General features: G+C 42.4%; 1 protein-coding gene across 9 annotated transcripts in view; it reads right to left on the bottom strand.

The window, feature by feature from the left end:
• The window catches only part of CADPS (calcium dependent secretion activator), a 203,498-nt gene that overhangs the window by 50,978 nt on the left and 134,693 nt on the right, over positions 1-17,827 (bottom strand). For 4 of the 9 annotated variants that reach the window (XM_063164922.1, XM_063164921.1, XM_063164916.1 and 1 more), the window contains exons 16-19: positions 17,527-17,650; positions 15,066-15,134; positions 14,190-14,207; positions 4,958-5,064 (exon numbers count right to left, since the gene is read on the bottom strand). In XM_063164922.1, the coding sequence (XP_063020992.1) occupies positions 4,958-5,064; positions 14,190-14,207; positions 15,066-15,134; positions 17,527-17,650 (318 nt within the window). The remainder of the gene's footprint in view (positions 1-4,957; positions 5,065-14,189; positions 14,208-15,065; positions 15,135-17,526; positions 17,651-17,827) is intronic. The other 5 variants (XM_063164923.1, XM_063164918.1, XM_063164917.1 and 2 more) reach the window with 2 other exon arrangements.

Below are 17,827 nucleotides of genomic sequence, written 5' to 3' on the forward strand. Positions count from 1 at the left end.
CCCTGTTTTCAAGATATTTCAAACATTACCAGTAAAAGTTATTACAGCACTGTTCATTTTACATCGTTATCTAACACTACCACCTTCATGATGCTGCTGATTAGGAACCCATTACAAAGCTCTACTATCGACATGCCAAGGTAAAAAAAAAAATCTATGGCAAGCCTATATATTCACAGAGGCAGGAAAAACATATTCTAAACTTGAAAACCAAAAAATATCAGTGAGGTAATTCATTCTCATGCACATGGGTCCTTAAAATTCGCTGTGCGGGCTCTCTGAGGTGGCATTCACATCATACATGGCTCAGATGTGAATGCTGCAAATGCATGCATGCGTGTTCAGTAGTCACTTCTGGCTGGGAACATGCAATATGAGAAGAGCTGTCCACAGGACCATGTGCTGTCATTTGGAAGTGATAGGAAATTACTCAGTGACTTAAAGGAGCTCAGGAACAGCTTTGCGGCACTTGGCAAGAAAAAGAAACCTCTAGCTTAGGCACAAGAGTGGAGATGAAACGGAGGGCATTGGGAATGGAGGAATCAGTTTGAAGAGGAATTGCCAGTCAGGGAGGGGCATTTTTTGTATGTTTTTGCAGACATGAATAAGCAGAATGGGCTTTCACTCAGGGTTCAGTTCTGATTCACTGATGTGCACAGCACAATTCCAGCTACTGGTTCACCTGGTCATGGAGAGGGAACAGCACCTCCAAAACAGGTTACTGCCATAGTTTTTCCTGTTTTGGCTCAGCTTCTCAGCTGCCAGTGATAGTGGCAGGGGGTCTTTGGAACTATTTCCACTCCTTCAATCCTTTAAAATACAAAGCAGACTGACACTGCCCTGCTATTATTCCATGAGTTGATATAAAATGGATGTGAAGGCATGGATAGATTGGGCACTGCACTCGGCATTTTCATCCTAGAGCACATCCAAGATGCAAAACAAATAACCAAAATAACCACATGACCCCCAAACTAATCTTAGGATTGGGCTGCCCTGTAATGGGGGTGAAGATGAAGGCACAGCTTCAGTGTCTGCCCATGCCTGAAGCAGCAACACCAGGAGGTGAGCGTCCCAGTGGTCATGGCATGGGGACAAGGTGGCTACAGCAGAGTCTTTGTCTGCAGGCTGTCCTCAGCTTCAGGCCCATGGAGGAAGCTGGCCAGCTCTGCTGCAGCATCTCCTGCTTGGGGATGCTCAGAGTACAGTGGTAGTGGTGACAGTGGCCCTGCAGAGCTCTCACTCTGGGAAAGTCAAACCAAGGTGAGGGAGCCTGTGTGGGGCTGAGGTGTGGGGCAGAGCCCTTCAGCACTTCTCCACATTTGGTGCTGGTTTCCAGCCAGGTACAGGGCTGGATGGCAGTGAGTGCCATGCTGGGAGGCATCAAACCTCTGAGAGACCACGGAAGAACCAAAACCATCAAGAGTCAGGTGTGCTCCTGATGCCTGTTCCAACCTCTTCACAGAGGTGGGTGGGAAAGGAGCTCTGCTGAGCAGTGGGGCTGTGCAGGGTCCTCTTATCTCAGCAAGGCCAGGCTGTGGTTTTCAGGGGGGCTGTGGGAGCTGTCCTTGCTCTGATGTGGTTTCTCTGGCTCTGCCTGCCCAGAGCCTGCCATGCTGGCACCCACCCAACACTGCCCTGGGTCTGCGGGCATGCAGTGACCCCTACGATGGCAACCGGCATTTGGGGGGAAGGGAAAAGAGGGGAGGCCAAAGAACATTTTCTGTAGCAAATCCCAATATAAACACTTCAGAGTCCTGCAATAAGAACCTGCTTTCATGAAAAAGGAAAAAAAGAGCTATTTTAAAAAAAGAAAAGCATATGATCATTGGTGGAAAAAAAATTATGCCCAAATCAGTAACAGTTTTCCTTTTGCTTGAAAAGTCAAATTTTAACTCCGTAATTCTCAAACTTCTGTCAGGATCCTCAACCTCCTCCCTAATTTCTGTAAGTAGGATTGGTAACACCATACTTAGAAAACCTTTTTCAAGATGGTAAAATTTCATTTATTTACCATCTACTTACCTGCTTTGCTTAAATAATAATGTAAAGGGGGGAAAAGTGTGCTTTCTAGCCAAACACACCTATTATTGTATATTTTACACATGGATACACATGTATATATGTATGACCTCAAGGAGTTAAGATACATATATACATATACACATATGTATACATAGAGAGAGAAAACACAAATTTAAAAACAGGTGAATGACATTGCCCCTGGCATTTGTCATCAGTCATCCAGAGGAAGGGAAAGGGAGCTAGGAGACATCTGATGGGAGAGATGATAGAATGCCAGAGACCTCCTGCTCCCAGATTACAGACATAGGCACACAGATTCTGCTATTTCTGCCTGTGCTGCGTTGCTTCCTTCTCATGGGTAAGACAAACCTGACTGACTAGACACGATACTCCTCTTGTAATGATTTTTGAACATGCTCTGAGTATTATTTTCTACATTTTCATTAGGGAGTCTGCCTGGATGTCCACATGGGGAAAAAAGGGGCATATGTTAATTGCAAAAACTATTGCTTTTCAGTAAAGTAAGGCATTTCTTCAGTAAGCAGTGCAATTTTCTACTGAATAACCGAAGTAGACCAAAGAGTCACACCTCACAGGTCAAGCCTTCTCCAGGTGAGTGACAACATATAAAAAAAGTCACCTGGAATTATACACGGGGAAAAAGAAAGTGTAATACCTCAGCAACGCTCATTGCACAGTGACAGTATAATGTAGCTACAACACATAATAAAAATCAGTGATAAACCACCCAGCCTCTTCTCTCCCTTCCCTGGGTGCAATTCAAAGTGTGCAGAGAGCTGGCCAGTTGCCTGTGCACTGCTGAAATGCCACAGCCACCCTCAGGACAGGGATTCAAAATGCACCGACAGTGTGCTGGGCTTCTGGAGAGAGATGGATTTCATCCTTCCAAGTCCCCATTCAGAACAAGGGATAGGGATGCCTCCTATCTGTCTTGGCATTAACCTTCTGTCTCTAATCAAAACCTTGTGACACAAAAGATGCTGGAGAACAGTTCTGAGCCTTCCTCATCATGTGAGGATCTTGGCAGCATGGCTGGCTGAGTGTGACTGGTCCTGCAACTGCTTCCTCTTTTCAAAATAAGCTGTGTTTTAAAAAACAGCTCCTTCCCAGCTGGTTGTACATCCAGCCTGTGCTGGTGAGGAGTGGAATAAAACAGTTTTTGCACAAGCACAGTGCTCTCAAGCACCCTTTGCTTTAGTAAAAAGGAGGTTTATTTCACTCTTCACCCCATATATTCTCTCTCTACATATAAATACTGTATATCCAGTACAAGGCACATACAGACAAAACCAGAGGAAGACCACTACCATTCTAGGCACTCGTGTAGTACTTAGTCCATCTCCACCACAGTGTACTAGAGGTGGGGTGAATGCAAACAACAGGTAACAACAGGCTGAGGAGCGAGTCCAGGCAGGTAGGGTTGTGTTGGGATGTAACTGCAGCGCTCGTAAAATATACCCATTGCTGCATGCATGGACTGGACTGCTATGCCACATTTACCCTCCTGTGTCAGGCCACCAGCTCTGCAAGCAGCTGACCCAAAGTTGCTGTTACATTCCTCGGTCAAAGTTACGGAAGCGAGGGCAACCAGGGTAAAATCCCAGTAGGAAACATGGCACTGAGAGGGCATGCACGGAATATGACAGGAGTGACTCGTTTCATTCGGTTTAGTCACATACCTCTTTCCCCTGCCAGGATCATCCAAGATTGAATGAACAGTAGAAAAACAGGGAGGAAATTTAAATATGTAATCAGGCGTTAGTTGGGTTTTGTGGATTGCTGTGTATTATCAATAAGTAAAACTATACTGCATATTTAATACACACTGGAATGATTTTTAGGTGATTGTGAAATTATTTATCAAATGCTCTTAATGAAAAATACTGTGAGTATATCTATATCTATATATATATCAATGGGAAGGAAAAGAGAAAATAGTGAAAGAGTGCAACAATACCTACAGTCATAAACAATAACTGTTCACTCCGAATTTTAAAATTATTAACTTTTCAATACGCATTCAAGAGCACCAGATTTACAGAGAACTCAAGGCTCAATCCTGCAAATACTTACATGGGTATGCAACATCACCTGCTCAGGGAGAAATGTCCTGACGTGCTGAGAGCAGGACTACAGCCAGCCATGCCAGCTGCCTGTGGGACCAAGTGTTTCCAGGATCAAGCCTCATGATTTTCTGGTGTATATCTGACTATGACATGGTTTCAGTGGTTTTAATACACAAATCTTTCTGTTAAGGTGCTTCAAAGAGTTAGGAGTGGTTGTATTAGGCTTTAGATAACCCAGACAATGAGTAACAGAGCACAGTTCATCCTAACCTCTGTGACTAGTCATTGAGGTATTACCAATAAACCAAGGCAGAAGAGGCCAACAGGAAACCAGGTGAGTTAATCATGTACTGGAGAGGCCCAGGGGGACCCCTGGAAACAACCTGAATTCTCAGAAAGGGGCAGACAGGAGAATGGTTCTGTTTTGTTGCAGTTTTCCTTGCTCCCCCCGGACAGCAGGAGCAGCAACTGCGGCAGGGCTGCTCATGCTGGCTGGAGGCACACAGCACAGCTCAGGATTTGGAAATACCTTTCTGGAAAGTGGATGGGCTTGCTCTTGGAGGTAGTTGGTGGTGAATATTTTGGCCAGACTGGCCCTGTCAGAAAGGCTGCAGACTGACATCGAGGAGAGCACAACTCAGTTAATTCATCCTTTAGCCCTCCCTCCCCTCTGAAAACACATTCCTCCTGAAGTGCACCTTGCCTCCATCGTACTCCAGTGTACTTCCAGCTTTTGAAAAAGATAACCAGCACCAGCTGGGCAGACATCACACAAATACACAAAGCTCCCACCGGATCCTGTGGGAGACCTGTGGGGACACGACCTCGCCGGGGACGCTGCTCACCTCTGCGTGGTGCTCTTCGTTTTGCTGTAGGACTTCAATTACCAACTCTGCCAGACGTATTGTGTCTTCTAACTTTTTAGCTGGTGTGACTAACCGGCCTACATTCTCTGTAGTACAAGAACTCAAGTTAAAAGGAAGGCAGGGTGAAAAGCTAGACGAACAGTGAGTTATTTTAGAGGTTAAAAAAAAAAAAAAAACCATAATATTCTGCAGCTTAAAAGATCTTTTCATGCATATGTTAAATGCTTATATAATTAGTACTGAGCAAACCAGAAAGCCACATTCGTTATTATACTAGGAAAATACAGTGCTCCAGCTCCAAATTTCACAATACTGTCTGAGTTGGTTTGCTTTATGGGGGCACTTTATTAGCTCAAATAAGAACATCACATTCCCTAAAGACAGCATCTGGCCACTAATGTATGAACAATATGTATCCTTCAATCTTGATGATGCTATTATAGGAATCATATCTATATCATTTAAAAATTCTTTTAAGAAGATCAATTCAAACAAATCTGTCTGCACTTGTAATAAATTGTCAGACTAGAGCAATTTAAATGTCACTTGCTTCTGAAAGCAAAACTTGCAGGTCTGTCTTGCTCCAGGATTTAACTCCACAAGGGTCAGGAGTTATGCATGCTGGAGGGAGTGAAAAGTGGTAAATCCCACAGTCATGGGTAAGATTAATATGGGAAAAGAGACACAACTTTAAAACAAAAACCTCGCAAAAACAAACCAAAGAGTTTAAATCCTGGAGCTTGGTGTTTACCTATTTTGAGTCCTTTTGCAGTGTTTTCTGAAAACTCTAAAAAATAATTAAATTATATTCTTCCAGGTAATTCATATTATTAATAACATATTAAAAATATGAGGTGCTAACAATACGGAACATTTAAAGCATTTCATTAGAAATAACGTAGAGGAAAAGAAAATAGCCACAATTTCCCTGCAGGACAGCTTCCACAGAGCTGACCACAGACACGTCTCTCTAGCTCACACCCAGCTCCCAGTCCCAGCTCTCCTGAGCAGCAAGGGCAAAGAGAGGCATTTCAGTGCACAGCCACTCCATACCTCTGCATCCGTAGGTGTTTTGGCCTCTCCATGGTATCAAAGGGCAGCTCACTGCCCTGGGGTGGGCAAACTCTCCCTGTGACGGTTGTTTGGAGCAGGGGTGGAGTGGGAGATTTGCCCCTTGGGATCCATATGCCAACAGGCCAAGTGTTCACAGGGCATCTCACTCCAGCCTTCCACACGCCCTCTTTTTTCCTAGTGTTTGATCTTGTTTACTGGTGGGGCAGAAGCTTGAGGTTGCACAAGGTGGCCTGTTCCGCTGGACTGGATAACCCAGGGAGAAACCCCTGCCTTGCTGAAGGCTCAGGGAGCTTACAGGACTTCATTCTCCCCGCCAAAGCCTTGCCAGCCCCTAGTTATCCCTGAATACCTGTCTACAGGTTACACAGTTCCCACGAAAAGGAAAGCCATATGTTTCAGGACAGTCCCAAATGTGGCTGGTTTTTGGAGGAGCTCAGCAAGCTGGAGTCTGGCCTTGTAGGGGCTCAGCTTGGCTGAGGGATGGTAAAGTACCATGCAAATGAACCCTATAGTTTTACTGATTTATGGCACAGATAAGGGCCTTGGGTGTTTCTTCTCCAGTTTTGCTGCTGTTTGTTATATCATTGGAAACAAACAAACAAAAAAAAAAAAATCAAGGTTCCCTTTAATATAATTTACTGAGCAAATACTGAAATTGGAAAGCTCCTGGTTATCTCCTCAGTCTCTGTCCTACACTATCCAGCACCACAATGGCTACAAGAAGTAGAAACCACTTCTGTTTGCAAAAGGAGCCCAAAGACAGGTCCCTCAGTAAGATCTGGTTGTTTCTGCACCTCCAAAGCCAAGGGGAAGCTTTTCCATTGATCAGCGCAGCATCAGGCCCATTCTCATTTGCAACATTGATCTGCTCTCAAATATAACTAAAAGACAAAAGTGTTAATAAGAACAACTGCTCAAAGATGCTGTCTTTAAAGAAAATATTGATGCTTATATAACTTTGGCAGCCAGCAGATGTCAATCTTAATTTTTTTCCTTCTTATTTTAAATATTTCCCTGGTTAAGTTACTATACATCAGAATATTCTGCTAAGATAGCTGGAGCACTGACAGTTACATGAAACGTATACGATATACTTATCAAACATTTCATCCAACATCATGTAAAGCTCATACATATTTATAGTTTCCATGCAAAATGTTATGCAACAACAATGTTATTTTGTGCTGACGTTGATATTTGAAAATGTTGCATATGTCAGACATTGCTAGACAAAAAAATGTGGACATTTTGAAATAAATGCTACCTCTAGATCTCTAAAGCCTACCACGTCGCGCTAGGTGCTTTGTATGTACCAAGCTGCATATGAGGACTAGCTTTCTACGGCTACACGAGCGGCTGCTAGACTAGGAAACCACTGAATAAAAGAAAGGAAGACTATTACAGTACTTGGCGGCTGTTTGGCCATGCCTTTGAGCACATGATCTATCATGTTAGTCTGCGTTTGAGGAGATGATGGTGGTGGCCCAGCCGGCGGCTTCGGCTTGGGCGGACGGGCTGGTGGTGCGTGACGGAGAGAGAGACGCCAAAAGTAAAGAGACAAATGACTTCATAAACAGTGACAAAAAAGATGGGAGTTTCAAAAGGAACATAAGCAGAAATGATCAAATAGGAATGGAATAAGCTGCTGGGTTTTTGCTTATCGGTATTTGGGGTATTACACGGTAATGACACCATTTGACAACATGTATTCTAGAAATCAGCAGATTCGAAAGTCCTACAGCACCATGCAATCAGAAAGCTAAAAATTCAATGCAAGTATGAAACCACACTTAGTGCAGTCACACCAGGAGACTGAGATGGGTTAATTCAGTTAAAACTCTGGAATTCAGAAAAGGTGAACTAAAAAACACAACTTGAAGTCAGCTCCCCAATGCTTAGGCACGTTTAGCAATAGAATAATGAGCCATAGGAATTAATTGCTTTGCAAATATCAATTACACATTTTAGAATTAAACGTCACTGTTGGTTAAAGGGAGCTATAAAATATTCTTGTGCAATTTAAACATGTAAAAAAATCTGTCACTTAAAAATGTGTGGTTCCTGATCGTTTCCAGCTCATTTAATTATTTTCAACTTGGAATTCTAGTGGCTTTTATATTCTGGGTTGAATCATATATAAAAACTTGCCAGCTCTATCAAATATGTTACTTGCTATTCCAAATGTTAGAATACTGCAATCAGGACTTGACCCATCTGTCATATAGTTTACAATATCAGCATAGGAAAAATTCAAAGAAAATAGCCTTTCCTTTTACATACACCCAGAGAATAAATTATATGCTGTGAATATATTAACACAATAGTTTCTATTCCTTTTAATAACAGTTTTTAGCAGCATTGTGACTATTTTTAATCATTCCATTTGCAAGGAATCTGGCATATTTATCTGGACATTCTATTGCCAAAAGTCCTTGCCATTTTGCTTGCATTTTCCAGTGGGGGAAAAAAAATCAGTTGGCTTGTGTAAAGGAGATTTCTGATTGCTTTTATTTCTCACAGAACTACAACACTTAGCGAAGTATAATAAAGAATATTCGAGTAAACCATTAAGGAGTGTGAGTTAGGTTGGTGCCCCTCTCCATACACAGGGATAGATACACATACATACATACATACATACACACATACATAAAATCACATACAATGCACACACATGCACACACACACTCACACATTTTTAGTCATTTAGGCTGTGTAATGATTAATTCAGACTCTCAGATTCAAGCTACTGTCTTTCTTTCTTTTCCTTGTTTTCTTACAACGGGAAAAGCAAATCTATTCTTCCATCTCTGGAGTAATCCTGATCTTTGATCAACATTTAGCAAGGGTGACTTTATCCCCAGAAACAAACCTCTCAGCCCCTCAAGTGACAAAAATAACTGCTTTTTTGGGCATTGGCCTAATGACTTTCACTCTGCTTTAAAACATAAGCAAGAATTCAATTTGGCTACTCACTGATTGCCCCTGAGCTTGACATGAAAATGTAGGAAGAGTATTTTACTGCCCACTGCTATGGAGAGCAGCTTGTGCCAAGGTCCCTGGATGGGAAGGGATGGTGGGGAGAGGGAATTGCACATCTTCTCCCACCCATGTCTGACAACCACAGGGTGGGAACCAGGGGAGTCTGTTGGGTGGCAAAGTTGGGGGTGTCAAAGAGAAAGAGCTCTTCCTAAGAGTGCCAAAGCCAAGGTGAAAGGAATCTGAGTTTCACCCCATTGCACACGTCAGCACTGCAGCCCTCAAGCATCCTTAAATGTGGAGTCCAGCCCCTGCATCCCTAACAGCTACCCATCCAAAAATAGCTCCTAGGCTTCACAGACATCCAGACTCCACAGTGTTGAACGGGCCTGATTAGCACAAGTGTTTTCTGTCCTAGGGAAAAGTCATTAATAGAGAAAGAGGAGGAGGAAAAGGCAAGAGATGCAGCAGCATCTTCACGAGTTGCTGGTGCAGCGCGTACAGAACAGCTTGGAGGAGGCTCCCGCTGTGCAGTTGTCAGCACAGTGCCCCAGGGTGGCTCTCACTTCTCTGGGGGGCCTGTGAGAGACCCCTCCAGCACCTTACCCTGCTCCTGGCATCCCCCCACTCTTGGAAACAAGCTCCCACAAGGCACTGGAGCAGGCTAAGCAATAAACTCTTGATATAATTCTGATCTGGCCCAATCTGCACAAATATTCAGCTCTTTTCACACATTTTAGTTTTTCAGACCCAAATTCAAGGCTCTTGCTTGACGGCTGCAGAACCACCTGGAGGTGAAGGAGGGGAAGAGTTCTCTCTGTTCCTGTGGGCACTGAACACCCATGTGCCCCAACTCATGCTTTTCTTTGTTGTCTCTTTACCACATGAAAATTTAAAAGATTAGGGTCTGGCTAAGGAAAAAGAATAATTTCCTCTGTAAATTTAAATAGAAATGGGGTTGTGAGAGCCATGCACTATGAAGCACTAGAGCTCACACACCTCTCTAGGTCCCGGTCTCAGAGGTGACATGTGAGGTCCCTTTCAGGGCTGGCTCAGCTCCCACTCAGAGCAAGGGAGATGTGTGAGGCTGGATGGATTTTAATGCACTTGCTCGTGATCAGCTGCAGCGTGTGGCAGGTTTTGTTTCACTTTGGCTTTTCTTTTTTCCCATCCTTTTCCTCTCTGATCCCTCACTACAGGCAGTTTAGTATCAGAAATGCTCTAGTACTTGCTGCTCATGTGTGTCAGAGGAGTAAGATTTAAACACCTTCCTCACTGAAATCAGGAGCAAATTCTTACTGCCTGACAAAGTGCTTTCCTGGACAAACTCTTCTAAAGGTTTTTATGCTTCTGCATTATACCGGCACATAAATACTTGCAGAAGCTCAATTACTTGAAAAATTCGGGGTTTGTGCTTGCAATGATCTTCAGCCTGCAATAACAGGTATATTGATAAATCTGTGCTTCATTGGGTATAGATATTGCACACAATTCATTGTGTGTGGCTCTTTACAGACTGGAAAATTTTCCAACTACGTATTTCTACCTCAGCACTGTGATTTCTGCTACTAAATCATCGGCAACAATCTTGCAGCAGGAGAAGAATATTATTGATTTTTCATATTTTTTAGAAGCATAGCCACTGATTCAATGATTTCCTCATAATTATTAAAAATATATGACCCTTGTCAAAGGCTTTAGCATCCAAGTATTATGTGTGCATTCATTTGTAAGCCAATAATCAAAATGATACCAAAAGCTGCTGTTTTCAAGAAAACTATAAAGCACAATGGACTTAACCCAAGGACAAGGCAGGGAAGCCTTTTATTATACTCATGAAATTAATTTGCATGTATCTGAAAGGGATTTCAGTAATGGTATTTTTTCTCTCAAAATAAGATGTTTGATTTTAAAGGAAAGAAAAAATCATATAAATTTTTTGTTAATTCAGAAAGAGATGCCAATTCACCTCAAAACCTCAACATACTGAAGAGAGAACTGCTCTCCTAATTTTGTAATGATTATTGAGCCCAGGGAAGAATTTGTGCCTATCTGAATTGTGTCTCATGCCCCAGGCAGCAAGTCGCTCCCACAGTTTGTGGGAGACCCATAGAAAGAAAATATCAGAATGCAGATCTCTGAATTTCTGAAGCTCTTGCAGTAACTTTGTACTGCTTTAGACACTGCCTTTGAAAAGTCAAGAGGAAATCTTGAAAGCTGCGTAATGATTCTTTGTTAAACACAGCCCAGTGCCACTTCAAGGAATGAAACAAATAAAGCAGCATTTCAGCACACATGGATACAGGTTATAGTCATGCCTGAGTGAAAGTATAGGGTTTATTAATGACTTCAGCCTCCACTCCTGCACACAAAGATTGATATTTTCATATATTTTACATTTTTATTTACTCAAACAATGTAATTTTATTTTCTTTTTAAGCTTTGTGATTTATCACAAAGTGATAAATGTGATTGGCTAGCAGGGGCTGGGCTGACAGATCACACAGGATCTGGTCAATTGACAGGCAGCCCAGCTCCTCAGCTGAGCTCCAGATACGTGCACAGAGCTTCCCAGGCTGACATCCAGAAATAGGGAAGGCGAGTGACATAAAGTGAGCATGGGGCTGTGACAAGGGCCAGTATGACTGCCTTGGAAAATGCCACTGCTCCTTAACAACCTGCTGTGCTGCTCTAGTCTGAAACCAAGCTCTCCTGCACCTGCTGCCTCAGTGCAGGACGCCTGCCACGCCTGCTGGGGCCAGTGCACCACCAAGATGCTCCATGGCTGCTGCCAGCTCGGGCTGGTGCAGCCCACGCTGCCCTGCTCAGTCTCTCTCCTCTGGGGGCACCCAGCCTGACACAGGCACCTGGGGGATGTCTGCCTCTGTACAGGCACTGCAGCTGCCCCTCAGTGCCCTGTGGGCAGCACTGACCCCTGAACTCAGTGGGTTCCAGCTTCACAGACGCCTGGCATCGCCACTGGATGTGCTTTCAAGCGAGGCTGAGCCTGCCCAGGAGCCCACCCCGGGAGGACAGAGTGTGCCACACACTGTGTGTGCCAGGACAGAGTGTGCCACACACTGTGTGTGCCAGGACAGTGTGTGCCAGCCCTGCAGCACGGTGAGGTGTGGTGCCCTTGGGACACCCCTTCCCTGCACAGGGGATGGAGCTGCTGCTGGACAAGCAGAAACCTGGAATTTTTGGATAGCTCAATTTGCCTTGGGGACAGAGCAATAGGACTTCAGTAGGTCCCTCTGCTCTGCAGCTATTTTCCATGAGATGTTCCACTGCTCTGCCACCCACACCCTGGCACTAAGCACCGAGGTGAGATCTGTCTCCTTCACTGCTCATCTCTGTGCACCAACTCAGCACTACCACGAGAAACCTCTCCTTACAGAGACCAAACCTAAATTGCAATATGAGAATTACTCAGCCTGAAAACTGAATTCTCCCTGCTCACAGTCTTACACCAAACACAATCAATTGTCAAACTGACAACTCTGCCTTGGCTGGCACCACCTCTGAAGCTGCCTGTACCCAACTCCAGCAGTGCAAAGTGGCACTTGTGTTCATGTGCATAAGGGATGGAGAAGTTATTATTTTCTAAAATTATGTATTTCTGACCTACATAAACAAACACTTATTAAAAGGTTACAATTATCAATCTGAGTGTTTGTAGCTTTGTCTGATTAATAATTAAAGTAATTTATTTTAAATTCTTTTAGCACAATTCCCTGTTTAATGTTCTATTTCAATATTTTAATGCAAGACAAGAGACTACACATATCTCAGGAGAAAGGAGAACTAAAGGGTAACACTTGTGTGTTTAAGAAGCTGTTTTCAGGGTATTATTTTTATTCTTGTTTCTGGCAAAACAAAAAAGTCAGGCCAAACTCCAGTCACTTTTTACTCCACTTCAGCTGAGGAACCAGTTTCAAGTGAGTCCTGCTGACCTTGCCTGAAAATTTTTTATTTAAAACCAAGGGAGATTTGTGGGCACTAAGCAGTGGAGTCACAACTCCCTGTGCCCTTCTATTTGCTCCAAGCATTGGGAAGAAACAGGTTATTTTTAAACAAGCTGGGCCATGGGAATGTCATTCTGAACTTCTAAACTGCAGGCATGTGACAGGTTGTTGCAGCAAGCACGATGCTCCATGCAGTTATTGTGCTTAATGCCCAACAGCCTGTGCTCACTCTAATTTTTACAGTTAATGGTAATAATTGGGAGTGTTCTATTTACTTTTGTTTATTTGCACCTTTCATAAATGTAAGAAAAAATTAGTCTGCATTTTCTAAATATTGCTTGTTATTTACAATTCATTTTACTATCAGGCAATAGATTATGGGCCAAATTTGAGCTGAGGAGGTCTGGGGAAACCTGAACCTGGCCCAGCCTTGTGTACTGCTCTTCTAAAGCAATTTCCCTGTGCAAATAGAGCTGAAATCAACCAGATCCTTTCTTTTTTCCCCACAAAACAGAACAATCTACTCACAAAAAGTAATGAACAGTTCAAGTTTCAAGGACTTTGGAAATAGGACTCTGGGATACAACAGAAACGAGAAGAGGGGCTACAGAGCTCCACCATCCCTTTTGCAGAGATGTGCACTTGAGCTGAGCCTTTGCCTTGTTACATGTCACCACAGGTTATAAACGAGAGACAAACACGACTTCTGTCCCACCAGATTGTTTGTTACACATTAACAAATAAATAGAAATAAAGAAATAAAGAAAAACCCAGTCCTCCCATCAGGGCAGAAAACAGAAGGTATGAAAACCAAAAATGAACGTTAGTTTACTTATAAATGTGCTTGTTAGGTGTGGAAAATTAATGGCCAAATCACCAACATTTTTTCACCCAAAATGAGCTGCAGTTCTTTTGAAAAACAAGAAACCTTCTCTTTACAAAGACTAGATTCTCCTCTACAACTGTCTCCTAAGAAGGCACTACATCTCTACAGGGTATTTTTAATCTACACTCTATTCTATGAAAGGAGGAAAAGGAGATTATATAGACAGCACAAATTAACTCCTTAAGTATCAATGCATCTCCATTTTCAGCCTGAAGGAGTACATATCTTAAGGAGCTATGAAAATAGAAAACAAAATAAATATAACTCAACAGTCCTAACAATTTATAATGCATATACAATTGTTCACCTGCGTCCTTTTGATTCTCTATATGAAAGAGAGAAAGCAACAAGGAGAGAAAAGAGAGAAACAAGAACAGATATGCAGGATTAATGAGCAAGTGGACCGCACAGCCCCCCAGTTATGCGTGATATATGACATTTGAAAAAAGAAAAGTCGCCCCGTCTCGCCCCCCGCCCCCCCGAGCGTGGGGTTACCAAAGGAAGCTCCTTTCATGGAGAGAAAACGCTGCACAAATAGAAAACCAGAGAGGGAGAGCTCTGAGGACACAGAGGGGGTCTCCGAGTGACAGCAGGGTCGGGGTGTCCCCTCCAGAGCTCGGTGCAAAGGAGTGAGTAAAAAAATCGAGGAGGAGAGCAAGTAGAGTGCATCCTTTCGCTGAGAGCTAACAGACAGGAGACATTCAGATCTGATGTACAGAGAAAGGACAGCCTTACACCATCTTATACACAGGATTGGGTAAAGATTTTGTACGCAGGCAAAGGGATGGCTTTTTCCAAGTGTCCTTTATCTGACCTCTAGCTCACTTCTCCACAATGTAGCTGCTACCTTTTGATTGTGTACCAGTGACAAGCACTTTACAAACTGGGGTTACACAGAAGCAAAGTAAAAATGCATTCAGGTCACGGACATAAAGAAGAACTGAAAAAACTTACAGACAGTCTGAGTTTGTCACAAACAGATGGGTTAATTGTCTAACCTGGTTTAGGCTGATAGAAAGTGACTGGACTTCTCACACTGGGTTTCACAGACAGAAGCAACAGACAAGCCAATGCTAAAAGACTTGAAGCAAGGAGAGTGAGTTGGTTTGGATCTGGACTTTCTTGAGGTAATGAGAACAGAGAAAGTGAGGACAGCATGGAGAGGAGGGTGGTAGGTACTCACGAATGGTTAAATCCATCACTTGAGAGGCCAAGCAGAAGACAGGATGCTCATACATTTCTCTCTTTTTCCCTATAAAAGAGGATTTGGGCATGCAAGAGGCTTAGGTCAGAGGTAAAGAGGTTACAGGCTATAGGTCAGAGGAAAACTTCATATCAGGTTAAAAGGAAAGCCACAGAGTATTTTGGGATACACACAGAATAAAAAGAAGGAAAAAAAAAAAAAGAAAGAAAAATAAAAAGAAGGGTTAAAATTTGAGATCTACTGGATTAACCATTCAGCATGCCCATGAGTCACAAGAGAGGCTGTGACCATGACTCTAGAGGTTTGCTCTGAACTGTTTGCAAGAATATAATGATCAAAACATCATGAATAGAGGGAAATAGATTTTCATTGGTTTAAGGCTCCAAGATACTAAGGATTTCAGCCTTCAGTATCTAAGGCTTTCACAGGTATTTCTTCATAAGCATAGCCTTAAGCACTGCTGCCACTGATTTGGTTCTGCATTTCTGACAAAAGTGCCTTACACGTGGCTATTCAAATGTCACTCAAAAGCAAGATTTCAAAGCCATGTCCAGTGAACAGGAATGTGTCTCACCAAGGTAAAGTTGTCATTTGCTCTTCTAAGGAAGTATTTGAATATGCAGTGGACTATGCTCATGAGAGAAAACCTGATGCATGCAGCTGGCGGATGTTGGGTTGTTCAAATTAACAATCCCAGCATGCTTGGAAATTGGTGTTACAACCACTTTTGTAGAAATAGCATCAAAAAGTGGCTGTGGCCAATCACAGATAAAGGAGGAGAAAAGCAGAAGAGAGCAGATAGTGTGGAATGAACTATTTCCCTGAAAAGGCAGCTGGAAAAAAAATAGGTTTGTTGCTTCAAAGTATTCCCAGACCTAAAAGTCACAGTGCAAAAAGAGAGGGCAGATAATTAACACAACCAAGAAGAATTGAGGCACAAAAGGAAAAATACACACTAACTGTTCTACTTTGGAAATGAATGCATTTTTACTTACAGATCATAAAGTTTGTTTTTGCATAGATTTATCTGAAAGAAGAGAGCAAATCTTACCAACGAGTTAGTGATATTTATACAGAGAACCTAAGGGAGCCAGCCCTGGGTAGAAGCATCCATCAACAGAAAAGCTGTTTTTGATTCTCAATCCTTCTCCATCCTTGTCAAATATATTTAAACATTGCATTTTACAGAATACACCAATTAAAGTATCCTCTGAAGTTGAGTACTTCGATAAATTGCCTGATAATACAGTGCTTATGAAACCTTCGTTCCTTCTCTATTTTTGTCACTCATTACCAAGTCAAGAGTTGATAAACATCCTTTTAGTGCCCAATTCTTAAGTGTTTCTCACTGGATGCATAACAATGAATTCATTACCACTGGTACACAATTTGCATCATTAGACAGAAAAAAAATGGAAAAAGAGAGGACATGTCATGTACAGAACCTGGACAATTTGCCATATAATAACAACCCAATTTTTCATGTAAACAAGAACGAAGAACAAATCAGAGGGAGTTTTAGTTTGGGGTTTTTTTCCTCCTCTCAATATTGTCCTATAGGCATACAACAATAATCTTGGCTGTGGGAAAGCTTCACACCACACATGACAGAAACCCAGAGTCAGAACATACCATTCATCTGGAACACACAGGTTTAAGTAATTGGGAACTTGGAAAAAGTTGGGTGGGAGTTTGAAGTCGGGAAGAGCAGCCAACAAAGTACCAACATAAACTGATAACATATAAAGAACGACTGAATCATAGACTTTCAGTAACACATATCCTCCAGCAAACTTTAAAATGTCTTTTTGATGGCTACATGTGTCTCTGGTCACTGGTTATTATTCTCCCATAACTTAAAAGGTCAAAAATATCAGCTTTGCCAGATTCAGAGTGACAAGAAAGAAATCCGATGCAAGTATGGGATCACTGATCAATGACTGCAATGCAAACTGCAAAGACAATGAAACACACCCAGAAAAAAAGACATTTTAAATTGGCTACAAATGATTAAACATAGATTAAACAGTTTTTCAGCTTTTTATTTTTCATTTGTCTCCTGAAGTGTCACAAGCAATTAGCTGCAGTATACCTTCAGCTGTAAAGATGACATCCCAAGTATTTTTCAATTTGTTTTTTAAAACCACGACGTGAGTCTGAATACTACACCACTGGCCAAACGCACTAACGATCAAAGGGAAAAAAAGCTACAGCTCTTTTTAACTGTTTCCTCTCTCCTTTCCAGAAAAAGAAATGATTTGCATAGCTTCCATTCTTAACTGCTTCCGAAGCCAACACCACAAAAATGATTCTGAATCACAACAGCTTTACCGACAAGAGAGTAAATAGCAAATGAGCTTTTTTTAAAGAGCTCCCAGCCACCTAAGTTGCCACCTAGAAACATAAGAAAAATTTTAATTTCAGAAAGAAAGAGCCTTACCTTCAATTTTGGCATACTCTGATAGTCGAGTATAATTGACTAGAGCTGCTTGCTCCAAGCATTTACGGATGACTGTTTTTACCTCCTCTTGAGGGACCGGAGTAACTATGTCTTTCATCAGAACCTTGACACAAGAAAATCTGATTTGTTGTGGCACATAGAACTGCTTTTCTCCAAGCCCAGCACAAACAGCCATTCCTATGCTAGTGCTGTGTGGCTCTCAGGGCATGTGTACAATCACAGGACTCACTGCAAGGTCACCTTGGGCAGCCTAAGATGTGGGACTGTATTATTCCCCTTC

The sequence above is a fragment of the Melospiza melodia genome, chromosome 10 (genome assembly GCF_035770615.1).
Source record: "Melospiza melodia melodia isolate bMelMel2 chromosome 10, bMelMel2.pri, whole genome shotgun sequence".
Classification (NCBI taxonomy): Eukaryota; Metazoa; Chordata; class Aves; order Passeriformes; family Passerellidae; genus Melospiza; species Melospiza melodia.